This window comes from Lepus europaeus, chromosome 14 (assembly GCF_033115175.1).
Source record: "Lepus europaeus isolate LE1 chromosome 14, mLepTim1.pri, whole genome shotgun sequence".
In the NCBI taxonomy this organism is placed as follows: Eukaryota; Metazoa; Chordata; class Mammalia; order Lagomorpha; family Leporidae; genus Lepus; species Lepus europaeus.
In genome coordinates this window covers 19,397,198-19,417,302 of record NC_084840.1, presented here as the reverse complement: position 1 = coordinate 19,417,302, position 20,105 = coordinate 19,397,198, and the positions used below count along the sequence as shown (strand labels likewise).

Genomic DNA, 20,105 nt, shown 5'->3' with positions numbered 1-20,105 from the left:
ATAAAGTGAGCGGTTTGTACTCATGTGTGTGTGTCACACTGTGTCCACGGCTGCCCTGAGACCCACGGCAGTGAGGGCTTGGTGGGAAAGGGAAGCAGGGTGGGGGTAGGGGACGGGCTGGGCACAAAGCCAATCCCCCTCGTGGCTCAGCCTCCATTACCCGGCAGGCATCCCCACTAGCTGGGGATGGTGATGTGCCACCTGCACCTGGGGCAGCGCCACGTTCAGTCCAGGTGGCCGCACACCAGGGCTTATCTCATATAGCAGAAGCGTCGGATGCCCAGGCCCCGGGACGCTCTTTGGTTCGAGATGAGGGTGAGGTGGTGGGAGGGGCAGTCAGGGCCCAGGCTTTCTGGGTGAACACACAATGCCCCATGTTGCTGCGTTAGGGTACAGAGGGATCCCCCACCTCCGGAACGACCGCCCAGTCTCATCTGGCCTCAAGCCGTTGGGTTCGTTTCTCCTGGAAGTGCTGGGCGGTCCTTGGCACCCTGGGAAGGACCATGCCGGGGCTTTGGAACTTGAAGCCTTACCTTGAGGAGTGAGAGCAGTGGGTGCTGCTGGCGGGTGGCGGGGGGAAGAGAGCCGAGGGCAGTGGCAGGCCCAGCCGGGCTCCTGCGGCTGTGCCAGGGCAGGGGAAGGGAAGGCGGCCTCTGGTTCCCGACCAAGCCTCAGTTTGGTTTCCATGGCTGATGCTGGAACCCTGGCCCCGTCCTCTTGGCGGAAGGGCTACTACAGCTGTGTTCGCTGGTGACCAACAGTGACTGTGTTTCAGTTCTGGTGATACCTCTAGGCACCTTTGCGAATCCGGGAGAGGTGGGACCAGGCGTAGGCTCAGAGAGAACTGGCCACCTGCTGTAGCCTGGGCCAGCACCGGGGCTTGGGGAGGAGTGGACAGGAGGCCACAGCCCGCCACTGGGCGTCGCTGGCTGGCCCCTCCCCCAGGGCGGGGCCCGGAGGCCACTGCCTGCTCCACCCTCTATGGAGCCAGGTAGTGTCTGGGAAGGAGGGGCCAGGGCGGGAAAACGAGCATTAAGAAGCGAGGCGCAGCCGGCCTGAGATGGGCGCTCTGGGGCTCTGCCGAGGGTTTCTTTATCCTTTTTTATAACTGAAATCGGGACCGAGTCATTGCTGTGTCCGGCCTTGTATTTAGTTGGTTTATTTATTGGAGAAGCAGGCAGACAGACAGACGGAGCCCTCCCATCTGCTGGTTCACTCCTGCAAATGCCTATAATGGCTGGGGCTGCGCCAGGCCGAAGCCAGGAACCAGGAGCCAGGAGGCACGTGGGTGGCCGGGGCCCACACGCTTGAACCATTAACCTGCTTCCTCAATGTGGGATGAGAGGTAACAGCACATCCACAGCCCGCTAACGTGGTCACGTGACTTACAACCGTCACTCTGGAGCTGCGCCACGGCTGCCGCTGTCACACCAGTGGCTCTTCAAGCGCCGACTATGTACCCGGTGCCCGGCACTCACCGTGAGCGTATGATCTCTATGCCATAGGTACCCCTGTGGGGCAAGAGCCTGGGCCACAGCACGGGTAAGTAAGGTATGCATGGGCTTGTGGAGCTAGGAGGAAGCCCGGGACACTTATATTTATTATTTTAAAAATATCTTAAAGGCCGAGAGAGAGAGGAGAAAGAAATACAGAGAGAGTCTCTCATTCTCTGGCTCACTCCCCAAATGGCTGCAATAGCCAGGACAGGGCCAGGCTGAAGCCAGGAGCCAGCAGCTCCATCCAGGCCTCCCACATGGGTGGCAGGGCCCCCGGGCCATCATCTGCAGGTGCATTAGCAGGGAGCTGGATGGGAAGTGAGCAGCCAGGCTCGAGCTGGCCCTCTGATCTGGGGCGCAGGCACTCCAAGCCGTGCCCTGTCGGTAGCTTTGGGTGCGTTGGCCGTACCCTGTGCGACCTTCAGTTCTGGGCAGAGGGGACACCACACAGGGACGCGGGCTCCCGTGGTGCTGACAACCTCCGCTGGGCACGGTCAAAAGGACGCCGGCGCCATCTGCCTCTCCCTTCTCAGGCCCACTGGGGAGGAAGGAAGCAGCCAGGCCCCCTGAGCCATCCAGCCCAGGCCAGCCTCGCTGTCCCAAGCAGACATCGAGGAGGCCAAAGCCCTCTGTGCCTTACCCCCTCGGGGCACTCCATGCTGGGCTGACCCCAGCCTGGCTCCGTTAGGGCAGCTGCAGTTGCTTATCGCCCCCTAGTGTCTGCCAGTGGTGCTAGCCCAGAGCAGGGAGGATAGGTGCATGGAGGAATTGCCCGAGGTGCCTACATGCCAATTCTTCCCACAGCCTCCACCATGCCCAGCAAGGAAGCAAAGCACCATCCGCCCCCTGCTGGCTCATGGCTGCTGTGTGCACTCCCAGTGGTATACAGGAGACCCCGCTGGGGAGGGGCGGGGCGTGCAGAGGAGGCGGCAGTCCTGCGGAGAGCAGGAGGAGGGAGCCATGAGGCTCAGAGGCCCTTTGGGGGGGGGGTTAATGATTCACCAGGGGCTGCTTTCACAATTGCCAAGGGTCAGCTCCCTGAGCACCGTGGTGGGAAGGCCACTGTGGGAAGGCCCCCAGGCAGACGGCGACATGATCTCCATCACCGAATGGCAGAGTGAGTGCGGGGGCCGGGCGTTGGAGGGAGCTGGCCCATGCTGGGTGGGCGGAGGTGAACCCTACCAGTCCAGCTCTCCTGCGGCACCTGTGGCTGGGGAGCCTGTGACTGGGAGCTGCCCTGTTGGCTCCCGCCCGGCAGCAGACCCATGGCGGGCGTGGCCGGCTCTCCCGCGGCACCTGCACCCCTGACCCCCGCAGCCAGTGGCTGGGAGTTGCTGTGTTGGCTCTGCCGGCGGGGGTTGCTCGGGGCCCTGGCAGGTTTGGTGGCCAAGCTCACCCCTTCCCATCCAGGGCTCCTCAGGAGGCCTCTGCCCCCACAGACCCCCGGGGTCTCCTGGGCCCCCTGCTTCTCACTCTAAACTTCCTTCCCTTCCCTTGGGGGAGCGGGCAGGGAGAGGCCTGGCCCTGAGGGGACGATTCGTGCCATTCACCGAGTGCACTGTCCCCATGTGCCAGGCACCGTGTCCCCTGCTCGCAACCCAGGGGGAGAGCACGGGAAGCCACCTGACAAAGAGCTCAGGCCCGATGTCAGGTGGGAGCCGTTCCTGGGGACAGGGAGCAGGAGGGAGCTGGGATGGTGGGGGAGCTGGGATGGTGGGGGAGCTGGGATCGCTGCTGTGTTCAGAGCAGTCAGGTGGGCGTCTCTAGAGAGCCCACCAGGAGGTGAGAAAGCAGAGCCCTGCAGGTATCTGGAGGGGAGATGCTGTGGGATGAGGAGATAACCCGTGCAAAGGCCCTGAGGCTCCCGAGCAGGCTGGTGTGGCTGATTGAGTAAAGGGGAGAGTAACAGGGACGCAGGCCAGCGAGGTCACCGAGGGGTCAGGACAGCTGGAGCCAGTTAGGCCATGGCGGGACTTTGGTTTTCTCCACCCAAGACGGGAAATCGCCGGAGGGTTTTGTGCAGGAAGTGCATGATCTCTCTGTTTGAAAGACGGGCTCCAGCAGCCGGGCAGTAGAGAGGTGAGGACAGCGACAGGTGGGACGGCGGGGGGCCCATGGAGGGGGCGGAAGTGCTAGAAGAGACAAGAAGCCTCCAGCTGGCCTGGGTGGGGGGAAGGTTGAGTAGGGCAGGCGGAGCCTGCTCTCCTGTGATAAGCAGCCCAGGTGGATACCAGGTAGGCAGGTGAGCACAGGTGAGCACGGGAGTCTGAAGTGCAGGACGGAGGCCTGGGCGATGGCGGGTGGGGGGACTGAGCTGAGAGTCCTGGAGCTCCCACGGCTCAGAGTGCCAACAGCTGGGGGCAGAGCTGGGCCTCTGCCCGCCGCGTGCCTGGAGCACCTACCACTGCCCATGGCGGCGATGTCCCCGGGAACAAAATTGCTCCCCTTCTGTCCTGTCGAGCACCATTGACTGCAGACAGCTGAGGTCTCCGCCGGCTACCGCAGGTCGCCACGCCGCAGCCTGGAGCTGGGGCCGTGGAGAGAGTGGCAGGGCGCACGCTAGGTTGGGGAGCACGGAGGAGCCGCGTGGGCCGGTCACGGCGGGAGCACCATTGTCCCTGGTCACATGTGAGGAGCCGTGTGCTCAGAGCACAGAGGGCAAGGTGGATCGTGTCTGGAGAAGAGCTCGGACCAGCAGGCCGAGGCCCTGTCACGCAGGGCCTGTCACCACGGGGGAGATGACATGGTTTTGGGGTTTTTTTTGTTTTGTTTTGTTTTTTTGTTTTTGACCAGCAGAGTGGACAGTGAGAGAGAGACAGAGAGAAAGGTCTTCCTTTGCCGTTGGTTCACCCTCCAATGGCCGCCGCGGTAGCGCGCTGCAGCCGGCGCACCACCCTGTTCCGATGGCAGGAGCCAGGTGCTTATCCTGGTCTCCCATGGGGTGCAGGGCCCAAGCACTTGGGCCATCCTCCACTGCACTCCCTGGCCACAGCAGAGAGCTGGCCTGGAAGAGGGGCAACCGGGACAGGATTGGTGCCCCGACCGGGACTAGAACCCCGTGTGCCGGCGCCGCAAGGCGGAGGATTAGCCTGTTGAGCCACGGCGCCGGCCGGTTTTGGGGTTTCTTTTGTGTGTTTTTTAATTTATTTATTTTAAATGCAAAGTGACAGAGAAAGCGGGAGAGACAGAGAAAGGTCTTCCATCCTCTGGTTCACTCCCCAAATGGCTGCAACAGCCAGAGCTGGGCCAGGCTGAAGCCAGGAGCCAGGAGCTCCATCCAGGTCTCCTACATGGGTGCAGGGGCCCAAGGACTTGGGCCATCTTCTACTGCTTTCCCAGGCCACAGCAGAGTACTGGATGGGAAGCAAAGCAATCAATGGCTTAACCACTGCACCACAGTGTGGACCCCAAGAGGGCGCTCATCCAGAGCAGAACGTGAGTGCGCGTGGTGCCAAGATCCCTGAGCACTGGGGAGGCCTGGGGGCGACCGAGTGAGGCGGGAGGTGGGGGCTGTTGCAGGGCACTGACAGTGGTCAGAGCGGAGCGTCTGGGGGAAGCTGCCGACTGAGCTGGCAACAGGGCGAGCAGGACGGCTGTCCGGCAAGTGCTGCAGGCGGGAAGCTGCGGGCTGAGGGAAGGAGGCCGGCGAGCTCAGGGTCGGCCCTGCTGAGCCCAGGATGCCCGCGAGGGCAGCGCGTGGACACGGCGGCGGCTGTGCACTTGGCTCAGAGAGAGACCCGGGCTGCACAGAGCAGTGTCCACGTGGTCAGCGCACGCGGGATCTTTACAGATGGGGAGTGCGCGTGCAGATAGCATGGGAAGAGAAGTGGGCTCGAGCCAAGCTCTGTTCCCGAGAGGAAGAGAGAGCAGCGGGAGCTGGCAAAGGAGAGGCAGAAGGCGGCTCCAGGACACCCAGAGAGAGCTACATCAGCAGGGAGAGCTCAGCCACTGGCGCACGCCGAGGGACACCAGCCTGGCCCCTGGACTTGGTGATAGAGGGGCAGTAATGGCCAAAGCCAGAGAAATGTCTGCCCTGACCCAGGTCGGTTAAGGGCACTTTGGAGAGCAGGTTCAAATCCCGCTGCTGCCATCTGCTGGCTGTGCCCCAGGGCAGTGACTCGGCCTCCGGGTGTTTGGGCTTTGTTTGTGAAATGGGGCTGAGGGTGGCACCGCCTAGTGGGTGGGCACGGAAATGACGGGACAGTGCGCTGGTTATACCATTACCACCACCACTGCTGCTCCCTCCTCCCCTCCCTGAACAGTTCACTCTGACAGCCATTAGGCAGACAGGATCGCTGTCAGAGCCCCAGTGCAGGCAGAAGGGTGTTCACACTGGGTGGCCTGGTGCCAGGGGCCATGGTCAGAGCAGGGCGAGGAGGGATTCCAGGGCTGGGTAGGGGTGGGGAGTGGTGGAGGGGCCCGGCGGAGTCTGCCTGCATAGTAAAGATGGCTCGAGGGGAGGAGGACATGGCTCTGTCTTGTTGGTGCTTCTGTCTGAGACGGGGGAACCGCCGAACACAGGATCACTGGCCAACTCTTCCAAAGTCGCCTGCGTCTACTGACCCACGCGCAAGAGCCTGGAGGAGGGACCGCAAGGGCCACATAGGCCGATGAGCGGGGTTCTTTCGCTGGGAATGACGTCGCTGGGACAACGCGTGAACCCTGACGGGGATGCGCCCGTGTTCATTTCCCGTGTCGGCCATCCAGGAATAAAGCGCGCGGGGCGCTGAGTGACCAGGTGGCCACTGCTCTCAGTGGCTCTGGAAGAACATTCTTTGTACAGAACGTGCGACTTCCCCGCGCGTTTGTGATTGCACGGAAGACCAAGTGAGGAGCGAGTGGTGGTCGGAGATTCCCGCCCCTCCACCTGCCCCGGGAGATGCCACCTTCTGCAGCTGTGGCTGCTTTTGGAGCAGGAGAGCCGTGGAACATGGCTTCCCTCCACGTGAGCGACACAGTGGGCGGTTGGAGCAGCTGCCCACGGGCGTCAGGCTGCAGGTGTGGACTCTGCTGGGCAGGGCAGGGGCTAAACGGGGCTGGAGCGCAGCGACCAGGGTGCTTGCCAGGGACCCCTAACCCTGGGCAGTCTCAGGTCCAGGAAGGCCCCTGTTTTCCACTGGGTGGCCAGGTCTTCCCAGAGTTCCTGTGGCCTCCAGGGGGCTGTGACACGGCCATCTCCAGCAGGGGGCGCTCCTCCCTGCATCTGACTCCTATCTGCTTGGTTGCTGTCCTGAGCAGCCTCTGGCTAAGAGGCAGAGGCAGAAGGAGGGCTGAGGCTGTGCGTGAGAACCCACTTCTGAACCTTCTTCCTCTAAGCTCTCATGTACCCCTCTTATCCGTGGGGACCAGGGTCTGGCCGGAAAATCAAAGTTAAAATGTATTCAATTGGCCGGTGCCGTGGCTTAACAGGCTAATCCTCCGCCTGCGGCGCCGGAACACCGGGTTCTAGTCCCGGTTGCCCCTCTTCCAGGCCAGCTCTCTGCTATGGCCTGGGAGTGCAGTGGAGGATGGCCCAAGTGCTTGGGCCCTGCACCCGCATGGGAGACCAGGAGAAGCACCTGGCTCCTGGCTTCGGATCAGCGCGATGCGCCGGCCGCAGCGGCCATTGGGGGGTGAACCAATGGCAAAAAGGAAGACCTTTCTCTCTCTCTCTCTCTCTCTCTCTCTCTCTCTCTCTCTATCCACTCTGCCTGTCAAAAAAAAAAAAATGTATTCAATGAAACTGAGGATTTCGGCCCGGGGACAGCCGGTCAGCGGCCAGGAGTCTGGTGACAGCTTTGATGCTTTCCAGAGGTGGTGGTCTGCAGGCGCCGAGTCGGGTTTCAACAAGACACACGTGTGCATGGTTCATGCTCTCCCTGGACAGCGCAGAACACCTGGCAATGACGAAGCAGACCTGGGTGCCCCGTGCCCCCAACCTCGGCCCCACACTGGTGTCCTCTGTGCGCTGGAGAGGCAGCCACGGCTCCTCACTCACGCTCCCCGCTGCACCCCGAGGCTGAACGCTCGCTCCTTCAAGTGCAGGTGCTGTTGTCTTGGTAGGGGCAAAGCTGGGTCAAAGGTCTCGTTCCCACGGACCGAGGGGACCAAGGCCTCTGTGGCTCTGACGGCCGGAAGTGCCAAGTGTGGCCGTCAGGAAGGCTGCCCCCCAACACAGGAAACTCGGGCATTCAGCATCTCTTCTTGCAGAAGAGAGTGGGGCACATAAGGAGAAGAACTGCAGAAGCCTGCTTCCGACTGCCCCAGGAGAAGACAGCAAGCGGGGACGTGAGAGACCCGTGCTGCTTCTGCACAGGGAGCCCAAGGCTGGTCTCCCGGGTAACAGGTGGGACAGGTGGATATGTCCACAAAGCAAGTGAACCCCCACACGATGTTCCTGTGGTGCCTCCACTTGAATACGTCTCCTAAGAGAAGCCGAGGGGCTGGGTGTACCAGACCTGGAAGGGTGACAGGTGTTCTCACCGTAAGTCTAAGCTGACGGCAGGTGTTTCATAGCATGCATGAAAACGAGAGCGCCTTTCTCAGTGAACGCACATGGCTGCGTTCTTCCTCCACAACACCTCAGCCTGCACAGAGTGATCGTTACAATGCAAGCAGGTGTCCAGGGCACTTGGGAAAGACAGCAGAAATGGGAGTCAAAGTAAGTTTATTTTGGTGCAAAAGAGCCTTCATGACACACATTTTCCGTAAATTTACTGAAGACTCCTTGAATTTCTTTTTCTTTCTTCTTCTTCTTCTTTTTTTTTTTTTTTTTTTTTTTTTTGACGGGCAGAGTTAGACAGTGAGAGAGAGAGAGACAGAGAGAAAGGTCTTCCTTTTCCGTTGGTTCACCCCCCAAATCATGCTGCGCTGATCTGAAGCCAGGAGCCAGGTGCTTCTCCTGGTCTCCCATGTGGGTGCAGGGCCCAAGCACTTGGGCCATCCTCCACTGCCTTCCCGGGCCGCAGCAGAGAGCTGGCCTGGAAGAGGGGCAACCAGGACAGAATCCGGCACCCCAAGTGGGACTAGAACCGGGGTACTGGTGCCACAGGTGGAGGATTAGCCAAGTGAGCCGCGGCGCCGGCCAACCCCTTGAATTTCAACGTGGTGTCCCTGAGGACAGAAATCTGCAATAGGGAAATTACACAGCCTTCCAAAATGCCCCACTGTGGCGGCGTTCTGCCCAGCTGTCCTGGGCTCTGGAAGCCAGAAACAAGTCCAGGTGGGAAAGGGGTGGAGTCGTGTGGGAGTTTGTGATGCTGCAGGTCAAGTCTGCTTGGGATACCGCATCTCACGCGAAAGTGCCTGGCTCTGAGTCCCGCCTCCGCTTCTAATCCAGCCTCCCAACCACACGCACCCTGGAAGGCAGCAGAGGACGGCTGAAGTCCTGGAGCCCCTGCCACCAACGTGGGAGACCCGGATGGAGCGCCTGACTCAGCCTTGGCTGCTGTGGCCATTTGGGGAGTGAACCAGCTGATAGAAGATTCTCTCTCTCTCTCTCTCCATCTCTTACTTTGAAATAAATAAATGAACTTTTAAAATATCAATTAAAAAGTCACTAAATATTTTTAAAAGAAAGAAAGGAACAGGAGGACTCAGCCTTCGGGGAAATGGGTTCCCATGGCCAGGTGAGAGTTGATACAGGTGATTCTGCACCGTCCTAACAAAGCCAAGCGAGCCTCTGCCATTAAGACCAGCGTCTTATTTACTGGACTAAATTGAGCGAGGTCCAGTCTGTAGTTTGAGTAATAAATTTCATCTCTAGGTATATAGTGTTTTTAATGTTTGTTTATTTACTTGAGAGGCAGAGAGATCTTCCATCCACTAGTTCACTCCCCAAATGGCTGCAACGGCCGGAGCTGGGCCAATCGGAAGCCAGGAGCCAGGAGCTTCTTCCGGGTCTCCCGCGCAGGTGCAGGGGCCCAGGTGGGACTATGAGCGCCCTCCTGAGCGCTGGCTTCTGTTCTCACTCGTGTAGGAGGGCCGGGGACAGAGGCCGTTGTGGGGAGATGGGACACGGTGGGGCGAGATGTTCAGAAGGGCCATCCTCGTGGGAAGTCCAGCAGGACGGTGGGCGGTGCTGAGGCTCGTGGGGGCTGTGTTTGCAGTGGGCACTTTGGTCCACCGTGGGTGGGGCTGCAGCGGGTCTCAGCTGCACCAGGGCAGGAACAGAGGGGGCCAGGGATGTGATCCGGGCCCTGATCTGGGCGGCGTAGCCTCTGAAGACAAGAGGAAGCCAAAAGTGCCAAGCGAGGAGGTGGCAGCAGCTTCCTTGGGGGCTGGAGTGAGGCCGGCACGGTGCCTGGGTGCCTGGCCTTCCTTTCCTGCCCATCCCTCCCCCGGACAAGATGGTGCAGTTCCCTAGAGGACGCCTGTCCTATGGTGATGGGGAAAGTCCAGGGTCCCAACTGGTCCCCAAAGCGCACCTCCGCCCCCTTCCTTGCCCATTGCAGAGATCGGTGTGGGCGTCAGTGGTTTCGGCATCTTCTTCATCCTCTTCGGCATCCTGCTGTACTTCGACTCCGTGCTCCTGGCCTTCGGAAATGTGAGTGCCCCCGCCCCAGCCTCCCTGGGGTCTCTCCTGCCAGGAGGACCCGCCCCCAGCTCATGCAGATCACACCCAGGCCCCGGGGCAGGTGTGGAGAAGCCAGAAGAAGGAGGGCGGCTGGGGACAGACAGCAGGGCCTGCTGGGGAACTGGGGGACCCAGGTTCTCCGGCATGGGGGCGAGGCCCCAGGGGCTCCAGGCAGAGCTGGACGCTGTCCCAGTCCCGAAGTGTGTAGCGTGTGCATCCAAGGCAGGGGCCAATCACGCAAGCAGGCGTAACACAAAGCACACCCAACTGGAAAGGGTCGAGAAGCCGTTTGGAAAGGAAACGAGTGTGAAGGTGGGCAAACTGCCGGCAGGGGGTGCAGAGGAGGGGAGGGAAGGCCTGGCGTTAAGGCCATGGGCAGTGCTGCGGCTGCCCGTGACCTCGGGCGGGGGTGGGGCTACCTCCCCTGCTTAGGCCTCCATCTTCCTCAGCTTTGCCAAGTGGACGTCATCTCCCTCTCCACCCATCTTCCCCGGGAGCCGGGTCAGATGCCAGGGACAGTCAGAGTTCTCTTTGTCCATCCCCCTGCCTCTGGGCATCCTTGCATCTCACTAAGGGGCCCCGGGCCTCTGCCACACGGCTGGCTCACCCCCGCTGATGTCGCCCACCTGGAAGACGAGCCCGCGTGCCCTTGCCTGAGCCCCCTCCCCTCCCCCTCCCTCCCGCAGCTGCTGTTCCTGACCGGCCTCTCCTTCATCATCGGCCTGAGGAAGACGGCCACCTTCTTCTTCCAGAGGCACAAGCTCAAGGGCAGCAGCCTCTTCCTGGGGGGCGTGGTCCTCGTGCTGCTGCGCTGGCCCCTCCTGGGCATGCTGCTGGAGGCCTACGGCTTCTTCAGCCTCTTCAGGTGTGTGCAGAGCCCTACAGCTCACCGCGGCCCCGGGGCGGCGCCTGCGGAGGTGGGGACTCCACCCTGCATGAGATGAGCACCCGGGAGCCCTGGGGCCGGGCAGGGACGGAGGCCAACACTTTGGGAGGATGCGGCCACAGCAGGCTGGAGCAAACACAGAGCACTTACCGCCCCCAGCACTGCCCCGTCACCAGGGAGGAGACCCAGGGCCTGCCCTCACGTCCCAGGGGCCGGGCAAGGAGCTAACGCTTGCCAGGCGGAGTCTCATTATTTCCCACTGACAGACAACGAAACCAGCAGTGCTCAGAGAGCTGTGCCCCCCACATACGTACATGCATGCATACACACATGCATACACACATACACATACACACATGCACACCCACACATATATACACACCCACATACCCAACATATAAACACACATACACACCCACACATACACACATGCATATACACACATACATACACCCACATATACACTCATACACACATACATACATACACATACACCCACCCATGCATACACACCTACATACATACACACATTCACACACACCCACATACACACCCACACATACACACATATGCACACTCACACATACACATATACACACTCCCACACATACACACATACCCACATACATACACATACACACACATACACACACAACACACATGGATACACACATACACATTCACACACACATACACACACACATACACATGTACATATGCACCCACACCCACATACACACATGCATACACACACATACATACATTCACACACACACATACCCACCCACACATACACATACACACTCACACACACACATATACACATACACACACACCCACATACACATTCACACACACACACACATACCCGGTGCCACCTGGGCTCTCACATTGACTTCCTGAACGATCCCAACTTGACCCAGGTGCTGTGGGTCTTGGCCTGTGCTGGGTCAGCCTGGGCTTGGTAGCAGGCAGGGTGGGCGTTAGTGACACTGTGTGGCCACGGCCAGGGCAGAAGCAGCTCAGAAGGGAGGCCAGGGAGGTGTCCATGGGGGGAGCAGGGGCTGAGACAGGCCTTGCAGCGTGGGTGGGGCCCGGGGAACACAGTGGGCACCGAGGAACAGAAGGGAAAAGACATCGGGCTCTGGATGCCGCAGGACCTGTGCAGGCACAGATCCAACCATCAGATATAGAACAAGCACCTGCCGCGCCAGTGCCAGGCTAGCTGTGGGGATACGGCACCGCAGGAGGGGAGAGGGCCTGAGAGCTTGCATTTCAGGAAGGAAGACAGGAAGTAAATTCAGTCCACGGTTCCCAGAGTTCAGGGAGGGCTCAGGGTTGGGGAGCGAGGGGGCTGCTGCAGATTCTGTATTTCAAACCGGAAGTAAACCTGACAAGGACACTGGGCTGCCGCATGGCAGGGACGCAACAATCAAGAGCCATAGGGGACCTCAGGAAACCGGGGCCCAAGGAGAGGAAGGGCCCAGCCGGAAGTCAAACGTCCCCTACCCATCCAGTGAGGGGGATGGCAGGGGCGAGGGGAGGCCCTCCTCATGGTGGCCTTGGCACCTGCCTGCCCATGAAAATACCACACACATGTCCCCGGCACCCCAGGGGGTGTTTGAAGAGTGGGACTTCAAGGGGGTGGGTTCACGGGGAAACTGAGGCATGGGGAGCGTGAGCCCGGAAACCGAGAGCAGATGCCTCACACCGGACCCCAGGGTGAAGAAGGCTTCAGGCCAGAAGAAGAGGAAGGAGGAGGACCGGGCCTGACAAGGGAGCACCTACTGAGTCTCGCTTTGTGAAAGCCCCCACCCCTATGTACATCCTGTTACAGCTGGACACAGAGACAGGATTTGCCCAGGGTGGACAGCGCCAGCGAGGGGCGGGGCTGACATTTGAACACAGGGAGCCTTCCTTCTTAAACTTGATCCGGCTGCTTCCTGGGTTACAGGGGTGCAGAGCACAGTCTGCCCTAGAGCCCAGGGCCAGCTGTTCTGGGAGGCGCAGGCAGCCTGGCTACTGCCTCTCCCCGCCCCCAGGCCATCACTGATGCTGCCCTCCTCCCTTCTCCTAGGGGCTTTTTCCCTGTGGCCTTCAGCTTCCTGGGAAGCGCCTTCAACATCCCCTTCCTGAGTGTGGTAAGTAGGTCTCACCTGCAGCTTAGCTGGGCCGTGGTGCCGAGGGGAGGGGAAGCACCTGTGCCCCATCTGCCCCCAGGGCTCCAGCCTTCAGCCCCTCTTCCCCTCCCTGCACCTTCTCCGTGGGACCAGAGTGCCTGGCGGGGTGGGCATGGCAGGTAGCCAGTACCAGCCTCTCATGACATCAAAGAAATGGGGGCCCCGAGACCCCAGCTGCCTGCCCAGGCAGGGTGCCTGAGCCTCCTGGGAGCTGGCTAGACCTGGGCGCTGGGATGGGAAGGGTGTGTCTCAGCCAGCAAGGACAGGAAAAGCAGGAGGCAGATCCTGGCCTCTCCTTGGAGCAGGTGAGGGCTGGGGTCTCCAGGCCCTGCCCCTACCCCAGCTCCTCCACAGCACCTGAAAGAACAGGAGGTCTGTTAGCCCAGGGGGGCCCAGGGATGGCCAGCATCTCGCCCCCGCCAGCTGGGCCCATCCCCCGCAGCCCCTATCCCTGTCTACGCTTGGCGCCGTCCCCAGCTCTCAAGGGTGGCCCTGTAATAACCTGGAGATTGCGTCTGCTTTCTGCTCTTTGTCTGGAGTAAATGGTTCTTGCCTCCCACAGCTGTTCCAGAGGCTTCAAGGCACCGGCTCGATGGTCTGAACCATGGAGATGAGCTCCTTGAACTTGGATCACTGGCTGAGGGAGCTGGGAGGGTTACAGGAGGCCACCCCCCACCCCCCACCCCCGGCCAACACTGACTCAGACTGCCCCAAGTCCGGAAGGAAGGACGGAGCTGAGCAACAGTTCTCAAAGTCAGCTCAGGGTAGCTCAGGAGGCTGCAGGGACTCTGGGCACAGACATCTGGACCCAGGGACATTCGCCTGGGGCGCACGTCACAGCCCCGCCCTGTGTTCGTGGGAGGAAACACGAAGATTAAATCTCCAAGCGGTGAGTGTGTCTGGGACTCGGAGTCAGCGTCTCCTGCTCACCCCCACACACACCTGCGGCATGTGAGGGTCAGCCCTGCCCTCCTAGGCTATAACCTCCGCCCTGCTTAGTGCCCCTGCGGGCAGCAGTCATTGCACAAGTGCTGGGCACGTCCTGGCGGCACGTGCCTCTGCGCCGTTACCTGCTTGTCCTGGACAACGCACCCGGCACGCAGAGCCTCCCGAACCGGGCGGGGAACACAGCTCCTACCTCCTGAGAGCTCCAGTCCCAAAGAGGAAGCAGCCCTCTCCCGGGCCACAGGAACAGACCCCTGGGGGGCTGAGGTCACGGCCAAGGAAGCCTGTCCCACCCTGCCACAGGAGGAGGAGCGCAGGAGTTTCGGGTGTGCCGCCACCCCGAAGCCGCTACTCTGTCCCCAGCACCTCCCCGAGAGGTCCACTGCCTAGGGCCACTGTTCAGTTTGCATTCAAAGGCCAGCGGCTCCCAGAACAGCCTTGGACTCCTGTATCCCATATCCCCAAGCCTGGGGTCGAGGGCCAGCGCTACCTCCAATTCTAGCTTCCTCTAACGCGCACCTCGGAGGCAGCAGGTGACGGCTCCAGTGCTTGGCCCCAGACACCCACGTGAGAGACCTGGATGGGGTCCAGGCTCCTGGTATTAGCCTGGTGCAGCCCCGGCTGCTGTGGGCATTTGGGGAATGAACCAGCCTATGAACCATCTCTCTCTGTCTCTCTCTCTCTCTTTGTTTCTCTGCCTTTCAAATAACAAAAACAGCAAATTTATTTAAAAAAAAAAAATAAGGAAGAAAAGGAAGCAGCCTGCTGAGCAAGTGCCCAGTAATTGAGGGCAGAAGAAGGCGTTGGACGCCGAGCCCTCGCCCTGCCCCACTGGTGCTGGGGCGCAGCCCGGGGCCCCCTGGTCGGGGTGGGGGCCGACCCGCTCTTTCTCAGAGTCTGGAGCACGGGGAGCCCTGGGGTCAGCCCGTGCCCTCTCCTCACGTTCCCTCCAGACTGAGTGGGTTTGTGGCACTTGTCAGAGAGGAAACCAGACGTGTCACCCTGACACCCCTGCCCACGCTCCAACATGACTCTCCTCTTTGTCTGGGACGGAACGGGTCTCTGGCGAGTGGGTGAGGGTGGGCAGGGGGAGAGGTGGAGGAGGTCAGGAGGACCCCTGAGGAGAGGGCTGCCTGGGAGGGGGCGGGGAGGCGGAGAGGGCGGGAGGGGGGAGGCGGCAGAGGTGGTGTCGAGCCTGGAGACGTCAGCAGTCTTTATAAAGGGGGGCTGAGACCAGGGAGCCGGGAGAGCGAGCCCAGGAACCCAGCTCCCCTCCTTCTGAGTGTTCACCCCCAGGGGGTCTCACACCCCAGACACCCTGCAGAGCCCCCACTGGGCCCGAAGGAGCGAAGGTAGGTGCACACGGCAGCCCCCGCATTCCAGGAGGAGCTGCCCTGGCCGGCGAGGCACTGGAGGGGTGTGGGGAATTCGTTTCGAGACCAACAAGTGCATCCAGGCAGGCGAGGGGCCTGAAGCCACCGTCCTCCCCAGCGTGGGCTCTGGGATGCTGAGGTGACCACACCGCTGTGCACTCCATTTGGGAAGCACAAGAAAGTTCGAAGAGCAATGCTGTGGCGGGGATGGGAGGGGACTGGGAGCCCCTCGGGGACTTGGGCTCCCTGGGGCTCCTCTGAGCTGTCCCCCCACATGATGGGTGGGTACCTACCTAAGGACTGGGGGTCCCCAGGAGGAAGCCACCCCACTTCCAAAGCTCTGGATTCCTGTTGGACACTGAGCACCACATTCTCTGGGGTGGGGGACGTGTACACAGCAGGTGCAGTCAGGACTCCGGGCCCTAGCAGGTCGAGTCCTTCCCCACACGATTCAGTTCTACCACAAAGGTCACGCTCCCCTGTGCACTGGCAGTGAATTGGGGGGAGGGAGAGGAGACAGAGGTGGGGGATCTATGTGTACATGTGTGTGTGCATGTATGTGTGTGTGTGCGTGCTGGTAACAGGCAGAGTTCTCGCAGGGCACACAGGCTCAGCGCCCCAGCACCATCCCATGCGGCTGCCCCTGCTGGGACGCCTTCCATGGTAACCTTGCTTCTGGCACCTGCCAGGAGCTGCCGGGACCCTCTAGGTCCGGCTCCCAGGATACCACAGCCCCCAGGGGACCCACCTGCATCCAGAGCATCATTTGCCGTATCATTTTGAAGTGATCTGTTCATGAGTCAGTTTGCCACGCTAGACGTGAGGTCTCAGGAGCATGGCGGGCAGCAGCCCTGTGTCAGTCCACCTCTGCCCCCAGCACCGAGCGCAGCTCCACTGCCTGCTCCCAGCTCAGGGATCCATTTCCCAGCCCGCCTATCCCCAGGCACCCACCTCGGCTCCCGACCCTGGGATTTTTTATTTTTTATTTGAAAGAGTTGCAGAGAGAGGTAGAGACACAGAGAAAGGTCTTCCATCCACTGATTCATTCCCCAGATGGCTGCAACGGCCGGAGCTGCGCCGATCCAAAGCCAGGAGCCAGGAGCTTCTTCCGGGTCTCCCATGTGGGTGCAGGGGCCCAAGGTCCTGGGCCATCTTCCACTGCTTTCCCAGGCCTCAGCAGAGAGCTGGATCAGAAGAGGAGCAGCCAGGACTCGAAGCAGCGCCCATATGGGATGCCGGCGCTGCGGGCCAGGGTGTTAACCTGCTGCGCCACAGCGCCAGCGCAGACCCTGGGTCTTAAGGCAGGTGCAGTCGCTTCTGCAGAGTGTGAGTGTGCAAGGGACGGGAGCATCTGAGCCAAAGCTCTGATTCTACAGATGGACAGCGAGATCTGGAGGTGGGGGCAGGGGATGACTTGCTCCGGTCTCACAGCAAAGAAGGCAGAGCTGGGGACAAAGTGCTCCTGGTACCTTTGCAGGATTCATACCCAATACACATGCCTGAGCCCCGCAGGGAGTCAGGGGACAGGCAAGAGCAGAGGGACCCAGGGGGGCTGAGCAACCAGTGGGAGCTGATGGGCACACGATGCCCCCTCCCCATGCCCCGCCCACGGGGACCACCTTGGTGCTCCGCCTGCAGAGCCCCTGCCTCCCCGGCAGCTTCCATCACGGTTCCTGGACAATCTCCAGGTGCCTGGTGACTTCCTCCATGAGAACCGGGAGCCGGGAGCCAGAGGGTGTGCATGACGGGCCAGAGGGAGCGGGGCGAGGGTCAGGGCACACGGCTCCCACCTCAGCAGCCAACGGGAGGAGGCCCCTTCAACCCGTGCCCCCTCGGAGCCCACCAAGAGGGGCCTGGGGAGGCCACTGGCCCGGCCACACCTGCCAAAGGTTTTCTCATCCCCGAATTGCAGGCGGGAGGACAATTTACCGACAGCTTGGAGGCTGCGCCATGCTGGGAGAACGAGATGCTTGCCTCTTCCTTTTTTCCCTGAAAAAGAAAGCGAATTAAATTTATGTTACAGCAGGAGGGATCGGGGCCACACACGGGGTCAGGGCGACCCAGGCACGCATGGGTCTGCACAGAGGGAGAGGTGCCGGCTCCTGGGCTCTGGGGGATGTTTGTGCCTCGCCCAGTGCCTGAGCTCACCCCTCACCACATCTCACACTCCTTTCTCCAGCAAGCCTGCGACTCAGAATCCTGGCCATTCTCCAACCAACTGGGTCTTTTCTTCCTTCCATCCTAAGCTTACTGGTCTCACCTCCTCCAGGAAGTCCTCCCTGATATCCTCCCTAGCATGAACCCGGCTCTGAATCACACTGTGCGAGTGGTCTTTAGCTCACCTCCCTGATACATTTTTTTCAGACACAGCTCTTTGAGTGCTTTACCTCTGGCACTGGGCTCTGGCCCCAGCACCCAGCCCAGATACTGGGCCTGGCCTATGCCTCATTCCCTGTCTCTGTTTCAGCCTCAGGGTACCACCAGGACCTGCCTCACCTCACCAGAATGAACTCACTGGTCTCTTGGCAGCTGCTGCTGTTCCTCTGTGCCACCTCCTTCCGGGAGAGCTCGGGAGAGGTGGCCGCCATGGAGAAGCCTGGACCCACAGGTGGGCTTTACTGGGGAGGGTGGGCGGTTGCAACCCATGCCTCGCCGTAGTTGGCACGGGGTGGGGGTGGTCTCCCGTGCATCTGATGGCAACCCAAGACTGGCGTGTCTGCCCCACGCTGAGAGCCCCACCGAGCCCGCAGGGCAGGGCTGGCACAGGACGCCCACCCTGGCTCAGGTGCCTGTTAACCCCAGCGCCGTCCTGCCTTTCTCCCGCTGTGTCCTCTGGGGAGGGAACCAGTGTGCAAGCTTCTTTTCATTAGAGACTTCCTAGTCTTCATGAGGAATTAGGAGAAAGAAACCAAAACCCCAAAGCAAAGGACAAATCCCGATTCCTGTCCACCTGAGGGGATCGAGGGACACTGCACAGATGAGCTGGGGACACTGAGGCCCAGAGGGGTCACGAGAGGCCCTCAGAGTCACTGGGTCAGCACCACAGAAGCCCAGCAGGTGCCAGAGCCCCGGCCCTGTTTCTGGGGAGCTCTGGCCGCTGGACCGGTGCCACAGCCCGGTGGGAGCTGTGCCTTTGAGCGCGTCTTGGATGTCAGCTCTCTGGGCAAATCAGAGCCCATGGCCAAGCCTCCCTGGCCCTCCCCTTCCCCCCTACACCGCCCACATCATGGCGCACACCCCGAGAGCTCCCAGAGCACAGGGCATGGCTCCAGGTGTCCCTGGCCAAGAACGCTCCCTTCCTGAGGGAGGGGGGCTGCTCCGGAGAGAAGTCCCACCACCGCCGTGTGGACACAGAGCTGGCCCTAGGGGAGGCCACACATAGCAGCCGCAGGTGTCCTGCTGCTGGCTTAGGGGGCATCACTGGGAAGCCCCCAGGCAAGGGGCATTAGCTTGCTAGACAGACGCTCACTCTGCACCGGACGCCCACTCCTCTGTTACAAAGAGGGCCAGCGTATTGAGGAGCCACGCTCCAAGCCACCCCAGCACACGCCCACACACAGGGCTGGCTGCCCTGTTTTACTGCCATAAAGTACAGGGACCTATTAAGCCTTGCGTGTGAAGCGCTTCGAATTAGCCTCCTTAACCCTCAGTAGGGAGGGGAGAAACAGCCCGCCCAGACGGGGGAGGGAGCCGGTGACCAGACCTGGTCACCCTCCCCTCTTCACTGAGCCCTGATACAGCTTATCAGGGAGCAGGGATGGCACTTAGGAACAAGTCCTTTTTTGTTTGCTTCTTTGTTTAAACACTGTTTTGTTTATTGGAAAGGCAGAGTTAGAGAAGGAGAGACAGAGAGAGATCTTCCATGCGCTGCTGGTTCACTCCCCAAAGCTGTAACTGTCAGCGCTGGGCCAGGCGGAAGCCAGGAGCTCCATCGGGGTCCCCCACGTGGGTGCAGGGCCCTAAGCGCCTGGGCCATCTGCTGCTTTCCCAGGTGCATTAGCAGGGAGCTGGTTCAGAAGCGCAGCAGCCCCAAAGGCAGAGGGCGGACTCGGGCCCTGCGCCCAGCACTCCCCTGCTTTTGTAGAACTTCCCATAAGCATTCATGGAGGCCCTGCTACGTGCATGGCACTGTCACGCACCCTGGGGACACAGAGACAGCCAAACAGGGCACCCACAGCCGCAGGTGCCTGGCGGGACCCCGCAGAGCTGCACGGCCGGTTGGGAAAGCAGCAGAGCTGAGTTCCCCCAACTACTTGGGATTTCCGGATTTCCAAACTGTACCTTGTTTGCTTCATAAAAGGGTATAATTTAACCCAAAAATTACCGGAGGGAATCCTGGGTTAAATTCGGGCGCTTAGAGTCCTGGCTGCCCCTCGGCCTCACCTCCCTCTGTTTTCTGTCCTAGATCAGCGGCTGGGAGCCCCGGGCCTGCGGCGCGCGCTGGAGACAAAGCTCGCTCCGGCCCCGCTGAGCCTTCGGGCAGCGCCGCAGTGCCCGGCCGCCGGGAGCCGGTGCGCCCCGCGCGGCCGCCTGGCCCCGGCCCCGCGGGACGCGGTGCTGGTGCAGCGCGAGAGGGATTCGTCCGCCTACAACTGGAACTCGTTCGGCCTGCGCTACGGCAAGCGGGGGGCCGCGCTGGGCCGCGGCGGGGTCTGCGCGGGGCGCTGCTGA

At 61.1% G+C, this 20,105-nt stretch overlaps 2 protein-coding genes across 3 annotated transcripts; both read left to right on the top strand.

The window, feature by feature from the left end:
- The first annotated feature begins 2,525 nt into the window (after positions 1-2,525).
- Positions 2,526-14,726, top strand: GOLT1A (golgi transport 1A). Of its 2 annotated transcripts, none has more exons than XM_062211277.1 (5): positions 2,526-2,613; positions 9,929-10,020; positions 10,737-10,915; positions 13,014-13,077; positions 13,679-14,726. In XM_062211277.1, the coding sequence occupies exons 1-5, from the start codon at positions 2,589-2,591 to the stop codon at positions 13,715-13,717; spliced, it is 399 nt and encodes a 132-aa protein (XP_062067261.1). In that variant the 5' UTR covers positions 2,526-2,588; the 3' UTR covers positions 13,718-14,726. The 2 variants fall into 2 exon arrangements, with proteins under 2 accessions (XP_062067261.1, XP_062067260.1); XM_062211276.1 differs by lacking the exon at positions 2,526-2,613 and adding an exon at positions 9,010-9,401.
- KISS1 (KiSS-1 metastasis suppressor) lies at positions 13,928-20,105 on the top strand. The gene is made up of 3 exons (XM_062210753.1): positions 13,928-14,005; positions 17,902-18,042; positions 19,840-20,105. Exons 2-3 carry the CDS (start codon positions 17,940-17,942, stop codon positions 20,103-20,105), a joined length of 369 nt encoding a protein of 122 aa, XP_062066737.1. The 5' UTR covers positions 13,928-14,005; positions 17,902-17,939.

Bases quoted from the DNA above. Each gene is read 5' to 3' on its own strand.
- GOLT1A (XM_062211276.1), top strand. From the start codon at position 9,257: ATGTTTGTTTATTTACTTGAGAGGCAGAGAGATCTTCCATCCACTAGT. The intron at 9,402-9,928 runs GTGGGACTATGA...TGCCCATTGCAG, and splicing joins GCGCAGGTGCAGGGGCCCAG to AGATCGGTGTGGGCGTCAGT. The intron at 10,916-13,013 runs GTGTGTGCAGAG...CCCTTCTCCTAG, and splicing joins GGCTTCTTCAGCCTCTTCAG to GGGCTTTTTCCCTGTGGCCT.
- KISS1 (XM_062210753.1), top strand. From the start codon at position 17,940: ATGAACTCACTGGTCTCTTGGCAGCTGCTGCTGTTCCTCTGTGCCACC. The intron at 18,043-19,839 runs GTGGGCTTTACT...TTTCTGTCCTAG, and splicing joins GGAGAAGCCTGGACCCACAG to ATCAGCGGCTGGGAGCCCCG.